The following is a 14733-nucleotide window of genomic DNA, read 5'->3' as shown; positions in this document are numbered from 1 at the left end:
TCAGAAAAGGAACGAAAAACACTATCAAAATATTTCATGCATTTTCAGTGGTTCAACTCTATGAAGCTCCAAGAACTATTTTGTACAGCAAATTATCTGTAAAACCAACTTTGTTTGCCTATGTCTTCTATTTTCATAATGCCAAAAGCATGAGCGTGAGTGCTCTGTGTTTTTCCCATGCTCCGGCCATTAGAGAAGCTCATACAGGTGAGAAAAGCTTTTAGAAAAGCTTTGGTGGACTGGCACCCTTATGGTCCATTTAAACAGAAGACATTTTTGCTTCTAAAAACACAAGATGCAGTGCTCATGAATGATTTTTCTTTTCCACCTCCATTTTTGGAATAGAAAAATGCATTCTGTGCAAATGGTCTATCAAGAGTCAGCATTACAACATACAAGCTTTGTATTGTCCTAAGTAAACACACACCTTAATCTGGCTTGAAGACATAGGTGAACAAAATTGTACTTAAAATGTCTTAGGATCTGTGTATGACTGCAGTTGAACCACTGAGGTCATATGGAATGAAAGGAACAATATTTTTAATTCCTTTTCTGGGCTTTTCTCTGGTTCATTGCTGTCTGTGCAGAGCCAGAGAGCTATCGAATTTCATCTCAGGGATTGGAACAACATGAGAATGAGTAATTATAATAGAATTTATATTTTTAGGTGCACTATTCAGTGTGCTTTTAATACATACTAATAAACAATATACTGTATATTTAAGCTAATAAACAACAAGTTAACATACTATAGTTATAAAAATCTGTCATTACAATCTCATTACAAGCATGACATCAGTGGTAGACAGTGACTTCTTTAGTCATACTTTCATCCTAGTTATTCTGTACTTCTTTTTTCTAGGCTGATTTTGGCTTTGCCAAAAAGATCGGACTAGGTAAGAAGACCTGGACATTCTGTGGCACTCCTGAGTATGTGGCTCCTGAGGTCATCATGAATAAGGGTCATGACTTTGGAGCAGATTGCTGGTCCTTGGGCATCCTCATCTTTGAACTCTTGATTGGAAGGTGTGTTTCATCTCATCTGATTCTTCTATGAAAGGTTTCCAACAAATCATGCTTAAAGTAAATTCTGATTCAGCCAGTACTGTGATTTATGAACTGGTCTACTATGTGCACAAGTAATTGCAAGAATTTGACAATAATAACCGGTTATGCAATTCCATTTGATGCTACGAGTGTTGCAGAAACTGCATTTTCACTTTAAAAGGGCAAAGATTTCATAGATTTCACCTTTCCTGTACCACTGCCAGAACGCTTTCAACCACAATCCACATCTGTTTTGCAAAGGATTCACTTGGCCAGAGCAGATGGTCCCCTAGTGTGAGATTAGCTGTCATGGCACTTGCAACATACTCCATTGCTTCAAGCTTCAGTCACGGTCACCATAGTAACAGAATACTGAGGATGGCTCTACGTAATTTATGCTGTTGCAGTGTGATTAACAATCTAGACCTAATCTTTATGATGTAATGTCATTAGGTTTACAGCTCTTCAAAGCTTACTAATGCACACTGCTGTGCGCATTTACTGTATAAATGTTTATTCGTATGCATGCCTGCTTCTTGCATTCTAGTGAAATTAAGTTTTAATTTCACTTCAAGGTCTTTCAGGTAATTTTTTGCCAAATTATTTACTTTTAGCATCTTTAATCACTTATATATATATATATATATATATATATATATATATATATATATATATATATATATATATATATATATATATATATATATATATATATAACTTTTTATGTTGTTTGAATTGTAACATCTCCCACACAACTGTTAGCCCTCCATTCACAGGCTCTGATCCAATCAGGATTTATACCATGGTTCTTCATGGGATAGAGAAAGTAGACATTCCCAAGAGGATCAGCAAGCGTCCAGAAGATCTCATACGAAGACTTTGCAAGTATGTTTTCTCATTCTGAGACATTTTTTTAAACTCATAGCAAATACACAAAATAAAAATCTCCAGTGCGCCTCAAAACTGCATAAAACACAATAAACAGGTAAAACAGCCTATTTTTAATTCAATCGAACTTTGTTGTGTTTTAAGTTACAGTATGATTTATAAATCAGAACAAACCAGTGCCAAATCAGAAAAGTTGGGATGGTATGAAAATGAAAAAAAAAAAAAATTTTCTAAAAAGTGATTTCCAATTTACTTTGACTTGTATTTCATTGCAGACAATACAACAAACATTATTTAATGCATTCCTCATGTTTTTTTTTTTATTATTATTATTATTTATTTTATTTTTTATTTTTTCAAAATAAACACATATTCCAATTTTGATTCTTGCAACATTTCAAAAACTGTTGGAACAATAAAGCATTTACCACTTTGTGATCTTGCCATTCTTTTTCACAACACTTAAAAGACGTTTAGGGACTGAAGACACCAAGTGATGAAGTGTTTCAGGTGTTTTTGTCCCATTTCTCCTGCAAACTAGTCTTAAGGTGGGCAACAGTACCAGGTCTTCGTTGTAGCATTTTGCACTTCAAAGTGCACCAAACATTCTCTATTGGATATTGGTCAGGGCTGCAGGCAGGCCAGTCAAGTACCTGTATCCTCTTTCTCTGCAGCCAGGACTTTGTAATGTGTGCAGAATGTGGGCTTGCATTGTCTGGTTGAATTATGCACTGGAAAAGAAGGCAACGTATTTTGCTCCAAAATAGCTATGTACTTTTCAGCATTAATGGTGCCATCACAGATGTGCAAATTACCTTTGCCAAAGCCACTGACACAATGCCATACCATGACAGACATTGGCTTTTGGACTTGTTGCTGGTAACAGTCTGGATGACCTATTTCTTCTTTGGTCCGGAGCACATGGCATCCATTTATCCCAAAAAATACCTGAAATACTGATTCATTTGACCACAGTACATAATTCCACTGTGTGACAGTTCATCCCAGAGGCCTCTGAGCCCGGAAAAAACAAAGGCACTTCTGGACACTGTTAACATAGGGCTTCCTTTTGGCATAGTACACTTTTAACTGGCATTTGTGAATGTAACTACATATTGTGGTACTTGACAAAGGTTTGCCAAAATAGTCCTTAGCCCATGTGGTGATATTGCTTATATATAACAGTTTCTTATTGCGGAGATCATGTTTGTTCAGCTTAGGCTTGCGCCCTTGTCCTTTATGCAGTGAAAATCCTAAAGTCCTTGAATCGTTTAACAATGTTGTGCACTGTTGAAAGTGAAATATTCAACTGTCTTCCTGTCTTTCATTGAGGAACATTGTTTTTAAACATTTCAATAATTTTCTCATGTATTTGGTCGTAAACTGGTGATTCAGGGCTCATATTTGCTCCTAAAGAACTAGACCTTTCTTAGATGCTGCTTTTGTACCAAATCATAATTACATTCACCTGTTGACATCACCTGTTTCAAACTACATCATTATTTAACCAATTTACCTGATTACTGGCCCTAAATTGCTCCTTTCCCAACTTTCTTTGGAATGGGTTGCAGGTCTGAATGACAGAGAAGGATTTATATTTAAATATGAAATGAAGTTGACCAGACAAAACATAAAAATATTTTGTGTTCACACTGTCTGCAATGAAGTACAAATCAAAGTAAATTTGGAAATCAATACTTTCTTTTTTATTTGCGTTTTCTAAACTGTCCCAGCTTTTTCTGAATTGGCATTGATATCGCTGCTGAAATAAAACAGCTTAAACCAACCTAGGCTGGTTGGCTGGTTTTAGCTGGTTCATCAGCCTGGCTTTAGGGGGGGTGTGGCCGTTTCAAGGTTGGTTGCTGACCAGCTAAGATCAGGCTGGAAATGGCCAAAACCCCTCTAAAACCTTTTTTTTTTTTTTTTTAGCAGGGATACCCTTATAAAAGAAGCGCACTTTTGCCTACTTTTAAATTAAAAGTACTTATTAAAAACCACTAAACCCCAAGAAACAGTGGTTAATATTGATTTTACAACAGCTAAGTGAAGTTGTTAGGTATGACACGGAGTAAAACCATTTACAAAATAATTATTCTATATTTTAGATTTTAGGTCATTGAGATGACTAGAAAAGTTGATTTGATTCAATAGAGAAAATTAAGACAGCAAGAATTTTTTTACAGTGTAAACAGAAATTACAAAATTTTTTGTCTTGATCGTTTAAAAAAGGCCATTAGAAAAGTAAATGGAAGGGGTAATCGTTTTATGGAATGAGTGCGTGTCCACCAAAGCATTTTTTTTGTGCTGCAGAAATATGAGCGATGTTCTAAAAATGATCAGCTGCAAGCGCTTCTCCAATTGTCAGAGATTTTAAAAAACATATGCCTTTCTGAAAATGTAGCCCTGTATACATTTCTAGAGATGGCGAATTATGTAGCCAGAGCTATGTATTGCTGCATTTTATAAAAAGAACACTACGGGGCAGTATGACGCTATTTTCGCTTACCAGCTGACCGCTTACTTCCATATAGACGGCTTTTCTGCTGTTACTATTTTGTCCGGTAGCTCGACATGTACGTTGGCGGACTTGAGACGCAGAGCGAACTTGAGTGAGACAACGGGGTTTGAGTCCGGTAAAGAATGGTGCCAGAAAGCAGGTAAGACAAAAACAAAAACTAAAAAATAAAATAAAATAAACAAGTAAACAACAGGGTGAGAATGTGGTATAATCTGAAAACGTGGTAAAAATCAGGGGGCTTTCTGGATTGCTTTATAAAACACTGCGGTTGGGTTTAGGGAAGGGGGTGGGCAGGTTAATCGGTGCTTTTTAAAACACTATTGTTTGGGTTTAGGAAAGGGGGAGGGTGGTGGGATCGGTCGGTGGTCAGTCAGTAAATCAGTCAGTCTGATTTAACAGCAGCCTCTGGGAGATTTAGCTGAGAACAGCAGGTGTAAATGGCTCTCATGAGAGAAAGTTGAGATATGAAAAAGCATACACAGCGTGGATTTGCAAACATCGACAACAACTGGGTTTCTTAAGTGCAAATGCTTTGGTGGACACAACCTATTTGTCTTACAAACTTTATGACTGACTGACTGACTGACTTACTGCCCATTTTTGCCAGTAAACTCTTGTTTTTATTATTATTATTTCAGATAGTATTTTCAGGTTAAATAAAATAATAATAAAAATGTTTTTAAATATAATATATCAAAATAAATATTTTTTATTTTCATAAAATATAAAAATAAATACATTATATCAAATATATACACACACAATACAGTTAAAATTATAATCAAGGACTCCACACATTCTTTAACATTGTTGTTCAACACCGCAAAATATGTGTAGCTCATTAAAAGGAACACTGGTTAATGTATTAAGATTTGTATAATAATATAAAGTGATCATTCATTACTGATACCTTTTATTTGTTGCATTGTATTAACTTTGAAGGATAGACTTAATGTTGCCTGCAAATCTGGTCAAAGGATGGCTTTGAATTGGGTTAATAGATTCTGGGAACAGTCTACTTGTTTTAAGTGTCCTATTGAGGCCTTGATATGCTGACTATTTGGAGAGCTCTGTATATTTTAACATCAAGTCTCTGTCATTTGGTGATCCAGATATACTTTTACAGCAGAGATGATCTTTACCTCTGACTGTAATCATTAAATTGTGTTTGCTCGTTTCTGCACATGGCAGTGTACATGTGTACCTGTCAGTGTATGTTTATTGTTGTATTCATTTTCTATTGTTCTGCCTTAATAAGAACAGTCAGAAACCCTTGTCTCATTTATTCTCTCCAGACTCAATCCAGCAGAACGGCTTGGGAATAAAAAGAATGGCATCATAGATATCAAGAAGCACAAGTAAGCCATTTCTTTCTTGTCACAGTAGTGGGAAACACCCATACATTCTCGCATTCACACGCACACACACTTAAACACTACGGCCAATTTAGTTCATCCACCTATAGAGCATGTCTTAGGACTGTGGGGGAAAGCGGAGCACCTAGAAGAAACCCACACGAACATGAGAACATGAAACTCCACACAGAAAGGCCAACTGGCCCAGCTGGGACTTGAACCAGCAACCTTCCTGCTGTAAGGGGACAGTGCTAACCACTGAGCCACCGTGCCGCCATGCTCTAAAATTGTGTTAAAATATTCTCTTTATTTGTCTCACTGTACACAGTGCCAGCCTCACACTGTCAAACACTGATGTAAGTGTTTCATTTGTCTGCATTAATAAACATTAAAACCACCCAGGAGTACACTGAACCACTGATCCATGTGTCTGATCATGGGTAGCATATTGTTTGTAGGCTCTTTTCCTGCAGGCCTGTCTGTCCCATCCATTGTACATCACAGTACAATGGGTAGCTGAGCTAGCCTGCCAAATTATCGCATTCACAGGGGGGGCTATTAGAGCCTGAAATGAGAGGCACAGCTGTTACTATCTTCTACAGAGCAGTGAAGCAACAGACAAGGTGAAGCACTGGGCCTGTCCTTTAAAATCCCCTGAAGTGCCTTAGAATGTGTAGATTTGTTTGTTTGTTGAGATGTAAATTCAACCAAAACATGAAGACGAGGAGAGACATAAAGTAGCTCTTTCACCTATATCACCATGCTACCATGAGTTGTTAAGCGAAAGAGCTTTGGAGACATGACAGCCACAGTCAATGCTGAGTCTATCTAACCGTTTCTCCACTTTAAAATTCAGCATTAAGTGTCATTTATATATGCCCACTACATTTACGCAGTCTGTGCTACAGTTAGGGTTCCTCTGCTCATTGTTACCATTAATAAACAGCAAGGATTTCAAATCAACACTGTATCAGCTACAATAGAATACAAAAAGGTTCCATTCTGCCTCTTTACTTTCATTTTCACTTTACTTTTACTCTTTACTTTACTCCTTTACTTTTGTGGATAAGGAAACGGTGTTGTACACACTCCACTGATGACATTTATTAGCCTACATGTTTAATATTTGTTTAAGCACAAAGTTTTATTTCAAAACGGTTTCTAAATTCAGTTCTAATTTCCAGCAAATGAATGAATGAACAATAATAATAAAGTGTGGTCAAACAGAGTTATATCCAAACACGCGTCCTATTATTATGCCCCATATGGTGATGCATACGTCTCCAAAATCCGACAGGTGGACAAATCTATATACTTGTTTTAAAACAAATATAAATATGCATATGTTAAAAAATACTGATAATAATTATAACAATATACAAATTGTCATGAATAAATTGAAAAGCTCCCAGAGATGACACGGAAGTAGTGTTTTTTATTGATGTAGAAAATTTTTGCAACATTTTAATCCTTTAATTTTTTTTTCCTATGTAAAGATATTTGGGTATTGATTTACATCCTGTGTGTATTAAGCAATGTGTAAGCATTTAAACCGACATAGGAGCATAACTAAAGCAGGTCGCACACCGGAAGCACCGCGACACAGCGCACATGACAGTTAAGCATCACACACTAGACGCGGACATTTGCATGATATTTAACATGAAACTAATCAGATGGTGCTCTGTGGAGCGGCAGAGAAATGAACAGTGTCCTGAGTCGTGGCTGGGCCCCACGGACAGCCGCCGACTTGCGGCACTGGTGTGTGTACCCTGATAGAAACCTATGTTTAGAATTCTGAAATGTATGGCGCTGCGTGGCGCTACGCAGCACGCGGCCGAGCAGCGCTTCTGGTGTGCGACCTGCTTAACGTACTCTGCGCTGAACTTTAGACCTGCTTTCAACTGATCAATGGCGTGGCCTATTTCAGCTCTTCAAAATAGCAACGTGCCAAAAATGCACCTTATAACACACCTCCTTTATGGACCAGCACACACATGATTCTACAAAGTGCCGCAACTGGATTTACTATTTTAAACAATGTGTGATGAGCCCAAGGCTCGAACCCGGGTGTCTCGTGTAGTAGACCAGTGTTTTATCGCTCAGCCACAGGGAGAGCTGGTAAACCCAATTGCCAAGGCAAATCCAAAATTATCAAAAAGCAGCCAGGCAAAAACATAGGAAGTAGTTAACCAACATAAAGTTCTCCGTAGAGCAAAAGGTACTTTAACCAAAAACACAATTGTGACCAGAGGACTTACGGCAACAGCGGTAGCACATCAAACTCAAAAACCAAGTAACAAATGAAGACAAGAGGGTAGAACAAATAGGCTAGACTAACAAGACACAGCTGAACAGAAAATAACACAAATGAACCCCGAACAGAAACACTGGGGAAAATGGCGACATCTTGTGGAGAAAACAAACAATAGCTCAGAATATGACACAATGTGGTGCAAAACGTGAAAATTGGGGTTGCGGTCTGAAAATAGCAACAAATCACACCAAACACATCTAGCGGGTGTACGATAGGGCCCTAATAAACTGTATTAATATTAACTTTTAAACTTTAATTATGGTTTAAGGGAGACTTTACAGTCATATGCGTAATAGCGCCTAAAATGCACATGGACTAATTATAGTCAACTGGGGCTTATCACATTTATTATCTTACTACCTTTCCGTGTGTTTGTTCTGAGAAGCTGTTGTTATTATATTCATTATATGCTTTAGTATTCTCATCACACAAGAATAAGTGATTCAGGTAACATACACACAAAGCACACAAGAGCTCGACATCATTTGCATTATGTCACTAAATTATGTTCAGAGCATGATGCAAATGAAGGCACATGCTCTTAATACAGGCATGAATATTCATGCTCAGGTAACAATGTGTTGCTGGATGAGCAAGATCTGAGATTTACACTAGCATTTAACAGTTTGGGGTCAGTAAGTATATTTTTGTATTTTGTTTATTATTATTAATTATCTTATTGTGATTACTTTTGTTCAGCAGCGACATATTAAATTGATTAGAATTGCAGTAAAAATGACAATGAAACATTTTACATTTATTAAAATTTTACAAAAACATTTTTATTTTTTAAAAGAATACTCGAATCAAAACACATTTTCTCCCAAAAAGCACCATAAGGTTTTATTTAATAATAATAACTGTTTCTCAAGTAATAAGTTAGCATATTAGTATAGAGTCCTGAAAGGGACGTGATGGTGGGGAAAAAATGGGTGGAAGAAAAAAAATGGGTGGTAAAAAAATATTTTTCACTTCCTGTTCACTTCATACATGTCAACCCTCCCATTTTTGCCAGAATTCTCCCGTATTTTACCATTCTATCTTGCTATCATCCAATCATTAAGTATTGTCCCATATTTTTAATCTTGAAAGCACATTGAAAATGTCAAACATGAGCACAAACAGTTACTAAAGTAAACGAATGTTTCATTATAGATCTGTACATTCTTACTGTGGCAATTCTTTTATCAAACAAAACAAAATGAGAGATTTGTTTGTTGCTTTTTACTTTAATAACAGAGGTGTCACTTTAATTGGAGTGTACAGAAGCTGATCTGGGATCAGTTTATCATATGGAGCGTGTTTGTCAGTCAGCGATTATACATCTATTTGCTGATTCAGAGATTAGATATGATCGGCACACAGCTGTAATTGAAAGAAAGTGAATCCAGACATTTTTATATTGATAAATATTGATAGTGCTTTTTAAGATTAAAAATGTGGGAGAAGTAATACTTAATGATAGGATGACAGCGGGATAGAATGGTAAAATACGGAAAAATCCCGGAAAAAATGGGATGGTTGACATGTGTATATATATATATTTATGTTATTATAAAATATAACAGAATTTTATTTTAAGTTGTGAAAATCATTTAAAATATGGGCGACACGGTGGCGCAGTAGGTAGTGCTGTCGCCTCACAGCAAGAAGGTTGCTGGTTCGAGCCTCGGCTGGGTCAGTTGGCATTTCTGTGTAAAGTTTGCATGTTCTCCCCGCATTCACGTGGGTTTCCTCCGGGTGCTCCGGTTCCCCCTCAAGTCCAAAGACATGTGGTATAGGCGAATTGGGTAGGCTAAAAAAATCCCTAGTTTATGTGTGTGAGTGAGAGTGAATGAGTGTTTCTCAGGGATGGGTTGCAGCTGGAAGGGCCTCCCCTGCGTAAAACATGTGCTGGATAGGTTGTCGGTTCATTCCGCTGTGGCGACCCCAGATTTATAAAGGGACTAAGCTGAAAAGAAAATGAATAAATAATTTAAAATATTACTACTATTATGTCAACTAAACGAAAACCCCAGACTGCTGATGGTGTATTTCCACAATTATATGATATTGAGACATCAGACCTTCTTTGATCTTTGTAGATCAAAATACTTTTCCATTAAAACATTTTAAAAATTTCAGTAACTTTCTAAGCTTAAATTACCTTTTGAAGGCACAATTGTGTCACTTTTTACATTTTAACAGAAATTGTCCAGAGCAGTGTTTCCCAACCCTGTTCCTGAAGGCACACCAACAGTACACATTTTCAACCTCTCCCTAATCAAACACACCTGAATCAACTTATCATAACATCAAAAGAGACTCCAACACCTGAAGTTAATGGGTCAGAAAAGGGAGATATCCAAAATATGTACTGTTGGTGTGCCTCCAGGTACAGGGTTGGGAAACACTGGTCGAGAGGATTTGTCAGTAGCCTGTTTTTTGTTGTATTATTATAATTACGTTTATTATTTATGCTTTCATAATAAAGTATGGGATCTTGGTCTCTGCTCAGACAACATGTGATGTTGAAATTTAACTCTGCAGTTTAACAAACTGACTTTTGATGACATTTTGATGACAGGACAATACAGGATGACCATTAAACTGCAAAAACATCTTGTTTTATACTGTAGTGGCTGCCAAAATAATGAAGTAGTTCATTTTGTGTGAAGAAAGTACCTTTTTTAAAGTAACATTTTTGGAATAATAACAAGCATTTTCCAACAATAAAGTAGACAACAGTAAAATTTTAATTAATGACATAATAATAAACTTTTTCTCACTGAAAGCATTACATCATTTAACACTGAAATTCATATTGATCTGAACTGAATCATTATTGCACTGATAAAACACAACCAACATTCTGTTAAAGTATTTTTTTTTCGTAATTATAAAACTGGCGACACAGTGGCGCAATGGGTGGCACGATTGCCTCACAGCAAGGTTACTGGTTTGAGCCCCGGCTTGGTCAGTTGCCATTTGTGGAGTTTGCATGTTCTCACCGTGTTCGTGTGGGTTTCCTCTGGGGGCTCCGATTGTGTGTGAAATCCAAAGACATGTGGTATGGGTAGTAACAAATTACAAATTGCAGTCACTACTTTATTTTTTCCTGTCTATGGGGATTAGAAAAATCAGACCTGCGATTCCTGTCTAATCAAATCGCACATAGAAGGTAAATCTTATCATAATGAACTACCTCAAGACATGGGCGATTTATAATTGCAGCAAACTGTTTGAAAGCACTAAAATTGTCCAAGAAGATGTTCAAAATCTTTACATGCATTGACCCAGAGACTGTTTAGATGCATGTCACTGATGAGAAGATTACATGTTTATTGTATGATGACCGAAATGGCCTTAAACATCCAGCAGGCACAAGACGTCAACATGGTGTCAAATTGATGTTGTACCCCAACGTCGTGGCGACCTTGCATTTTGTTTGGAAATGACAATTGGGTTGACGTCAAAACTCAACATCAACCCGACATCATTTTCCAACAATCAACCTAAAATCAACCTAATATCAACCAAAAGTCAACGTCTATAGATGTTACGGCTTGACGTTGTGTGGACCTTATTACTATGATTTCCATCAGACGTTGGATTTTGGTTATCATACCTGATGAATAAATGTAAGTATTTGACAATAATAGGATGTTGCTTTAAGGTGTTGGCTCGACATAAAATTTTTGGTCACTTTCTAAGACAACCTAAAATTAACCAAACATCAACCTCATTTGACGTCGTTATTGGAAATCAAAATAACGTTGTCCTTAGACGCTGGCTATAATATTGAATTTTGGTCACTTGACGTCATGACCTAACCTAATATTAACGTCTTATGACGTTGTGTGCTTGCTGGGCAATAACTAAATGCACTACAGAATGTTACGTTTACACACATCCACAAATTACATGTAAAAGCGTCAGCTTTTCACATATTCACTTCTCACTACTCTTGAGCACTATTAAAAGGGCTATTTTTTACTCATACTTTGAGTAATATTTAAAACAGATACTATTACTCACCCTACATTTTTAGCCAAGTAATGGTACTTTTACTTGAGTATGATTTTCAGTGCTCTTTCCACCATTGGTTAAAGATGAATCGAATAAGCTAAATTGGCCATTGTGTATGTGTGTGCATGTCAGAGTGTTTAGGTGTTTCTCAGTACTGGGTTGTGGCTGGAAGGGCATCCGCTGCCTAAAACTGGATAAGTTGGCGGTTAAATCCACAGTTGTGACCCCTGATTAATAAAGGGACTAAGCCAAAAAGAAAATGAATGAATGAATTATAAAATTTCTATCTGGTTTTATTATTGAATGCATGATCATCCATATAAAGCTCCTTTAACACAATTTGCATTGTATAAAGGACCACTGAAATGAAAAATGAATTGATTTAACTTGGCATGTGGCCGAAGATGTAAGCAGGGATGGGCAGTATTTATGATACATGTATTTTAAATACGTATTTCAAATACAAAATAGTATTTTGTAATTTGTATTTATTGGGTTTATGAAAATGGCTTAATATTTTGTATCAAAATACTTTAGTTTCCTGTATTTTTGCATTTTTAAAATACTGTAAAATACTTTGTAAGAAGTCTACATGATTACATAATAAAAATTCGGCCTCTGATTGGTACTTTTAGGCTTGAGATCAGAACAGAAAATTCATTAAGAAGGTGGTCAATGCTTGCAGAATGGATAGAAATTATGCAACACACATAAAGAAAATAACAGACAAATGGCATGGGTATTTTTGGGAGCAAGTCAACAATCACTGAAATTAGTATACTGCACAATGAGAAGACCAGTCATATTTTATGTAGTTACAGTATAGTGTACACTGCATCAGCATCTTTGCTTCAGAAATTAGATGGAATAAAATATCAGTATTGCAAAATAAATTTTGTGGAAAGGACTAAAACTGAAGATTTTAGTAGTTTTCAGAAATCGTGTTATTTTCATTTGGTATTGAAGATTTCAATTTAAAAAACTAAATTTATTGAACATTCATTTTCTTGTCGGCTTAGTCCCTTTATTAATCTGGGGTCGCCACAGCAGAATGAACCGCCAACTTATCCAGCATTTGTTTTACACCCTTCCATCTGCAACCAATCTCTTGGAAACATCTACACACACTCACTCACACACAAACACTACAATTTAGCCTACCCAAATCACCAGTACCGCATGACTTTGGACTGTGGGAGAAACCGGAGCACCAGGAGGAAACCCACGCGAACGCAGGGAGAACATGCAAACTCCACACAGAAACGCCAACTGACCCAGCTGAGGCTCGAACCAGCGACCTTCTTGCTGTGAGGCGACAGCTCTACCTACTGCGCCACTGCGTCGTCCATTAATTGGATTAATTCACCCTTTAAAATTCACCCTTTAAAATATAAGACTGTTAAGAGATTGTTGCAGTTTCACTGGCCAACCAACAGATGAAAACACAAACCCAATACATGAAAACACAATGAATATTCCAACTATTATCCAACTAATATTATTATAAAATATTCCAACTCATTATCTGAATTACATGGTTTTTACAACGGGGGACTTTCTGCTTGAAATGAATGAGAAAGTCTGTTTAATGGGGATTGATTAAATAGGCCTATTGATAGAAGGTTTGGAAAGAAATCTCATGCTCCCTTGTAAAAGTATTTTGTAGTATTTTCAAAATACAAAATACAGTATTTTATTTTGATACATTTGTTTCTGCTGTATTTTGTAGTTTATTTTGATACATGTAAAACTGAGGTATTTGGTAGTTTATTTTAAAACACATTTCAATGTATTTTTGTCCTTCCCTGGATGTAAGCAGATGCTGAATTATTGAGGCTCAGTTTGTTCTGTTGTTTTCTTACAGATGGTTTCAAGGTTTCAACTGGGAAGGATTGAGACGCCGGAAGCTGATGTCTCCTCTAAGGAGAGAGGTGAAGAATGGATTAAACATAGTTTTTACAGTGTTTTCACTTGTAAGCTTGTTCTCTTACTCTTGTATATTTTCTTCTGTTCCAACATTGATTTTCCCAGCTGACGGGACCTCTGGATCACAGTTATTTCGACATGTTTCCTCCTGAGCTTGAAGAACCTCCAGATGAATTCTCTGGCTGGGATAAAGACTTCTGAAAAACAAGCTGTTTCTATGAGTCTGTTCTATGAGCATAGCTTTCTCAACTAACTTTTTTCATTCCTGTTTGCTGAAGTAAGTGCTCAAAGAAGATCTCATGTAATGTGATGGTGGACAACCAAATGACTTGTTTATATGGACAGCAATCTGGTCAAAACCCAGTTAAATGTCTGATTAAAAGGGATTGTTGATTATTGCAGATTTTTGTGGTGATATCTCATTATAAATGTATAAATAATTCACTTTTGCCTTAATTCTATTTATGAGTGAGAAAGATGTTTAAACCTCATTTTTATAAAACTAACATGTCATTAAATCTCTGACAAATCAATCAGATGTGTTTGTACAGTTTATGATTTATTTGTTACAGCTCAACACGTCTGTTAAAATCTGTTAAAGGTGTAACTCTTGTTCCCTGAAGGTGGAGTTATGTCGGACCATCAGTATGGGGATTTGCTATAAATGATCCGTC

The 14733-nt window shown here is 36.5% G+C and overlaps 1 protein-coding gene across 1 annotated transcript in view; it reads left to right on the top strand.

Annotated features, from left to right (window-relative positions):
- The window catches only part of LOC130239796 (cGMP-dependent protein kinase 2), a 56230-nt gene extending 41770 nt beyond the window's left edge, over nt 1-14460 (top strand). Inside the window, exons 15-19 of the mRNA XM_056471121.1 lie at nt 863-1026; nt 1810-1932; nt 5749-5811; nt 13998-14064; nt 14165-14460. Of these exons, the coding sequence (XP_056327096.1) occupies nt 863-1026; nt 1810-1932; nt 5749-5811; nt 13998-14064; nt 14165-14260 (513 nt within the window). The 3' untranslated portion in view covers nt 14261-14460. The remainder of the gene's footprint in view (nt 1-862; nt 1027-1809; nt 1933-5748; nt 5812-13997; nt 14065-14164) is intronic.
- The last annotated feature ends 273 nt before the right edge of the window (nt 14461-14733 follow it).

This window comes from Danio aesculapii, chromosome 13, assembly GCF_903798145.1.
Source record: "Danio aesculapii chromosome 13, fDanAes4.1, whole genome shotgun sequence".
Lineage (NCBI taxonomy): Eukaryota > Metazoa > Chordata > Actinopteri > Cypriniformes > Danionidae > Danio > Danio aesculapii.
Note: the sequence above shows the minus strand (reverse complement) of the source record. Positions and strands in the feature narration are given on the sequence as shown.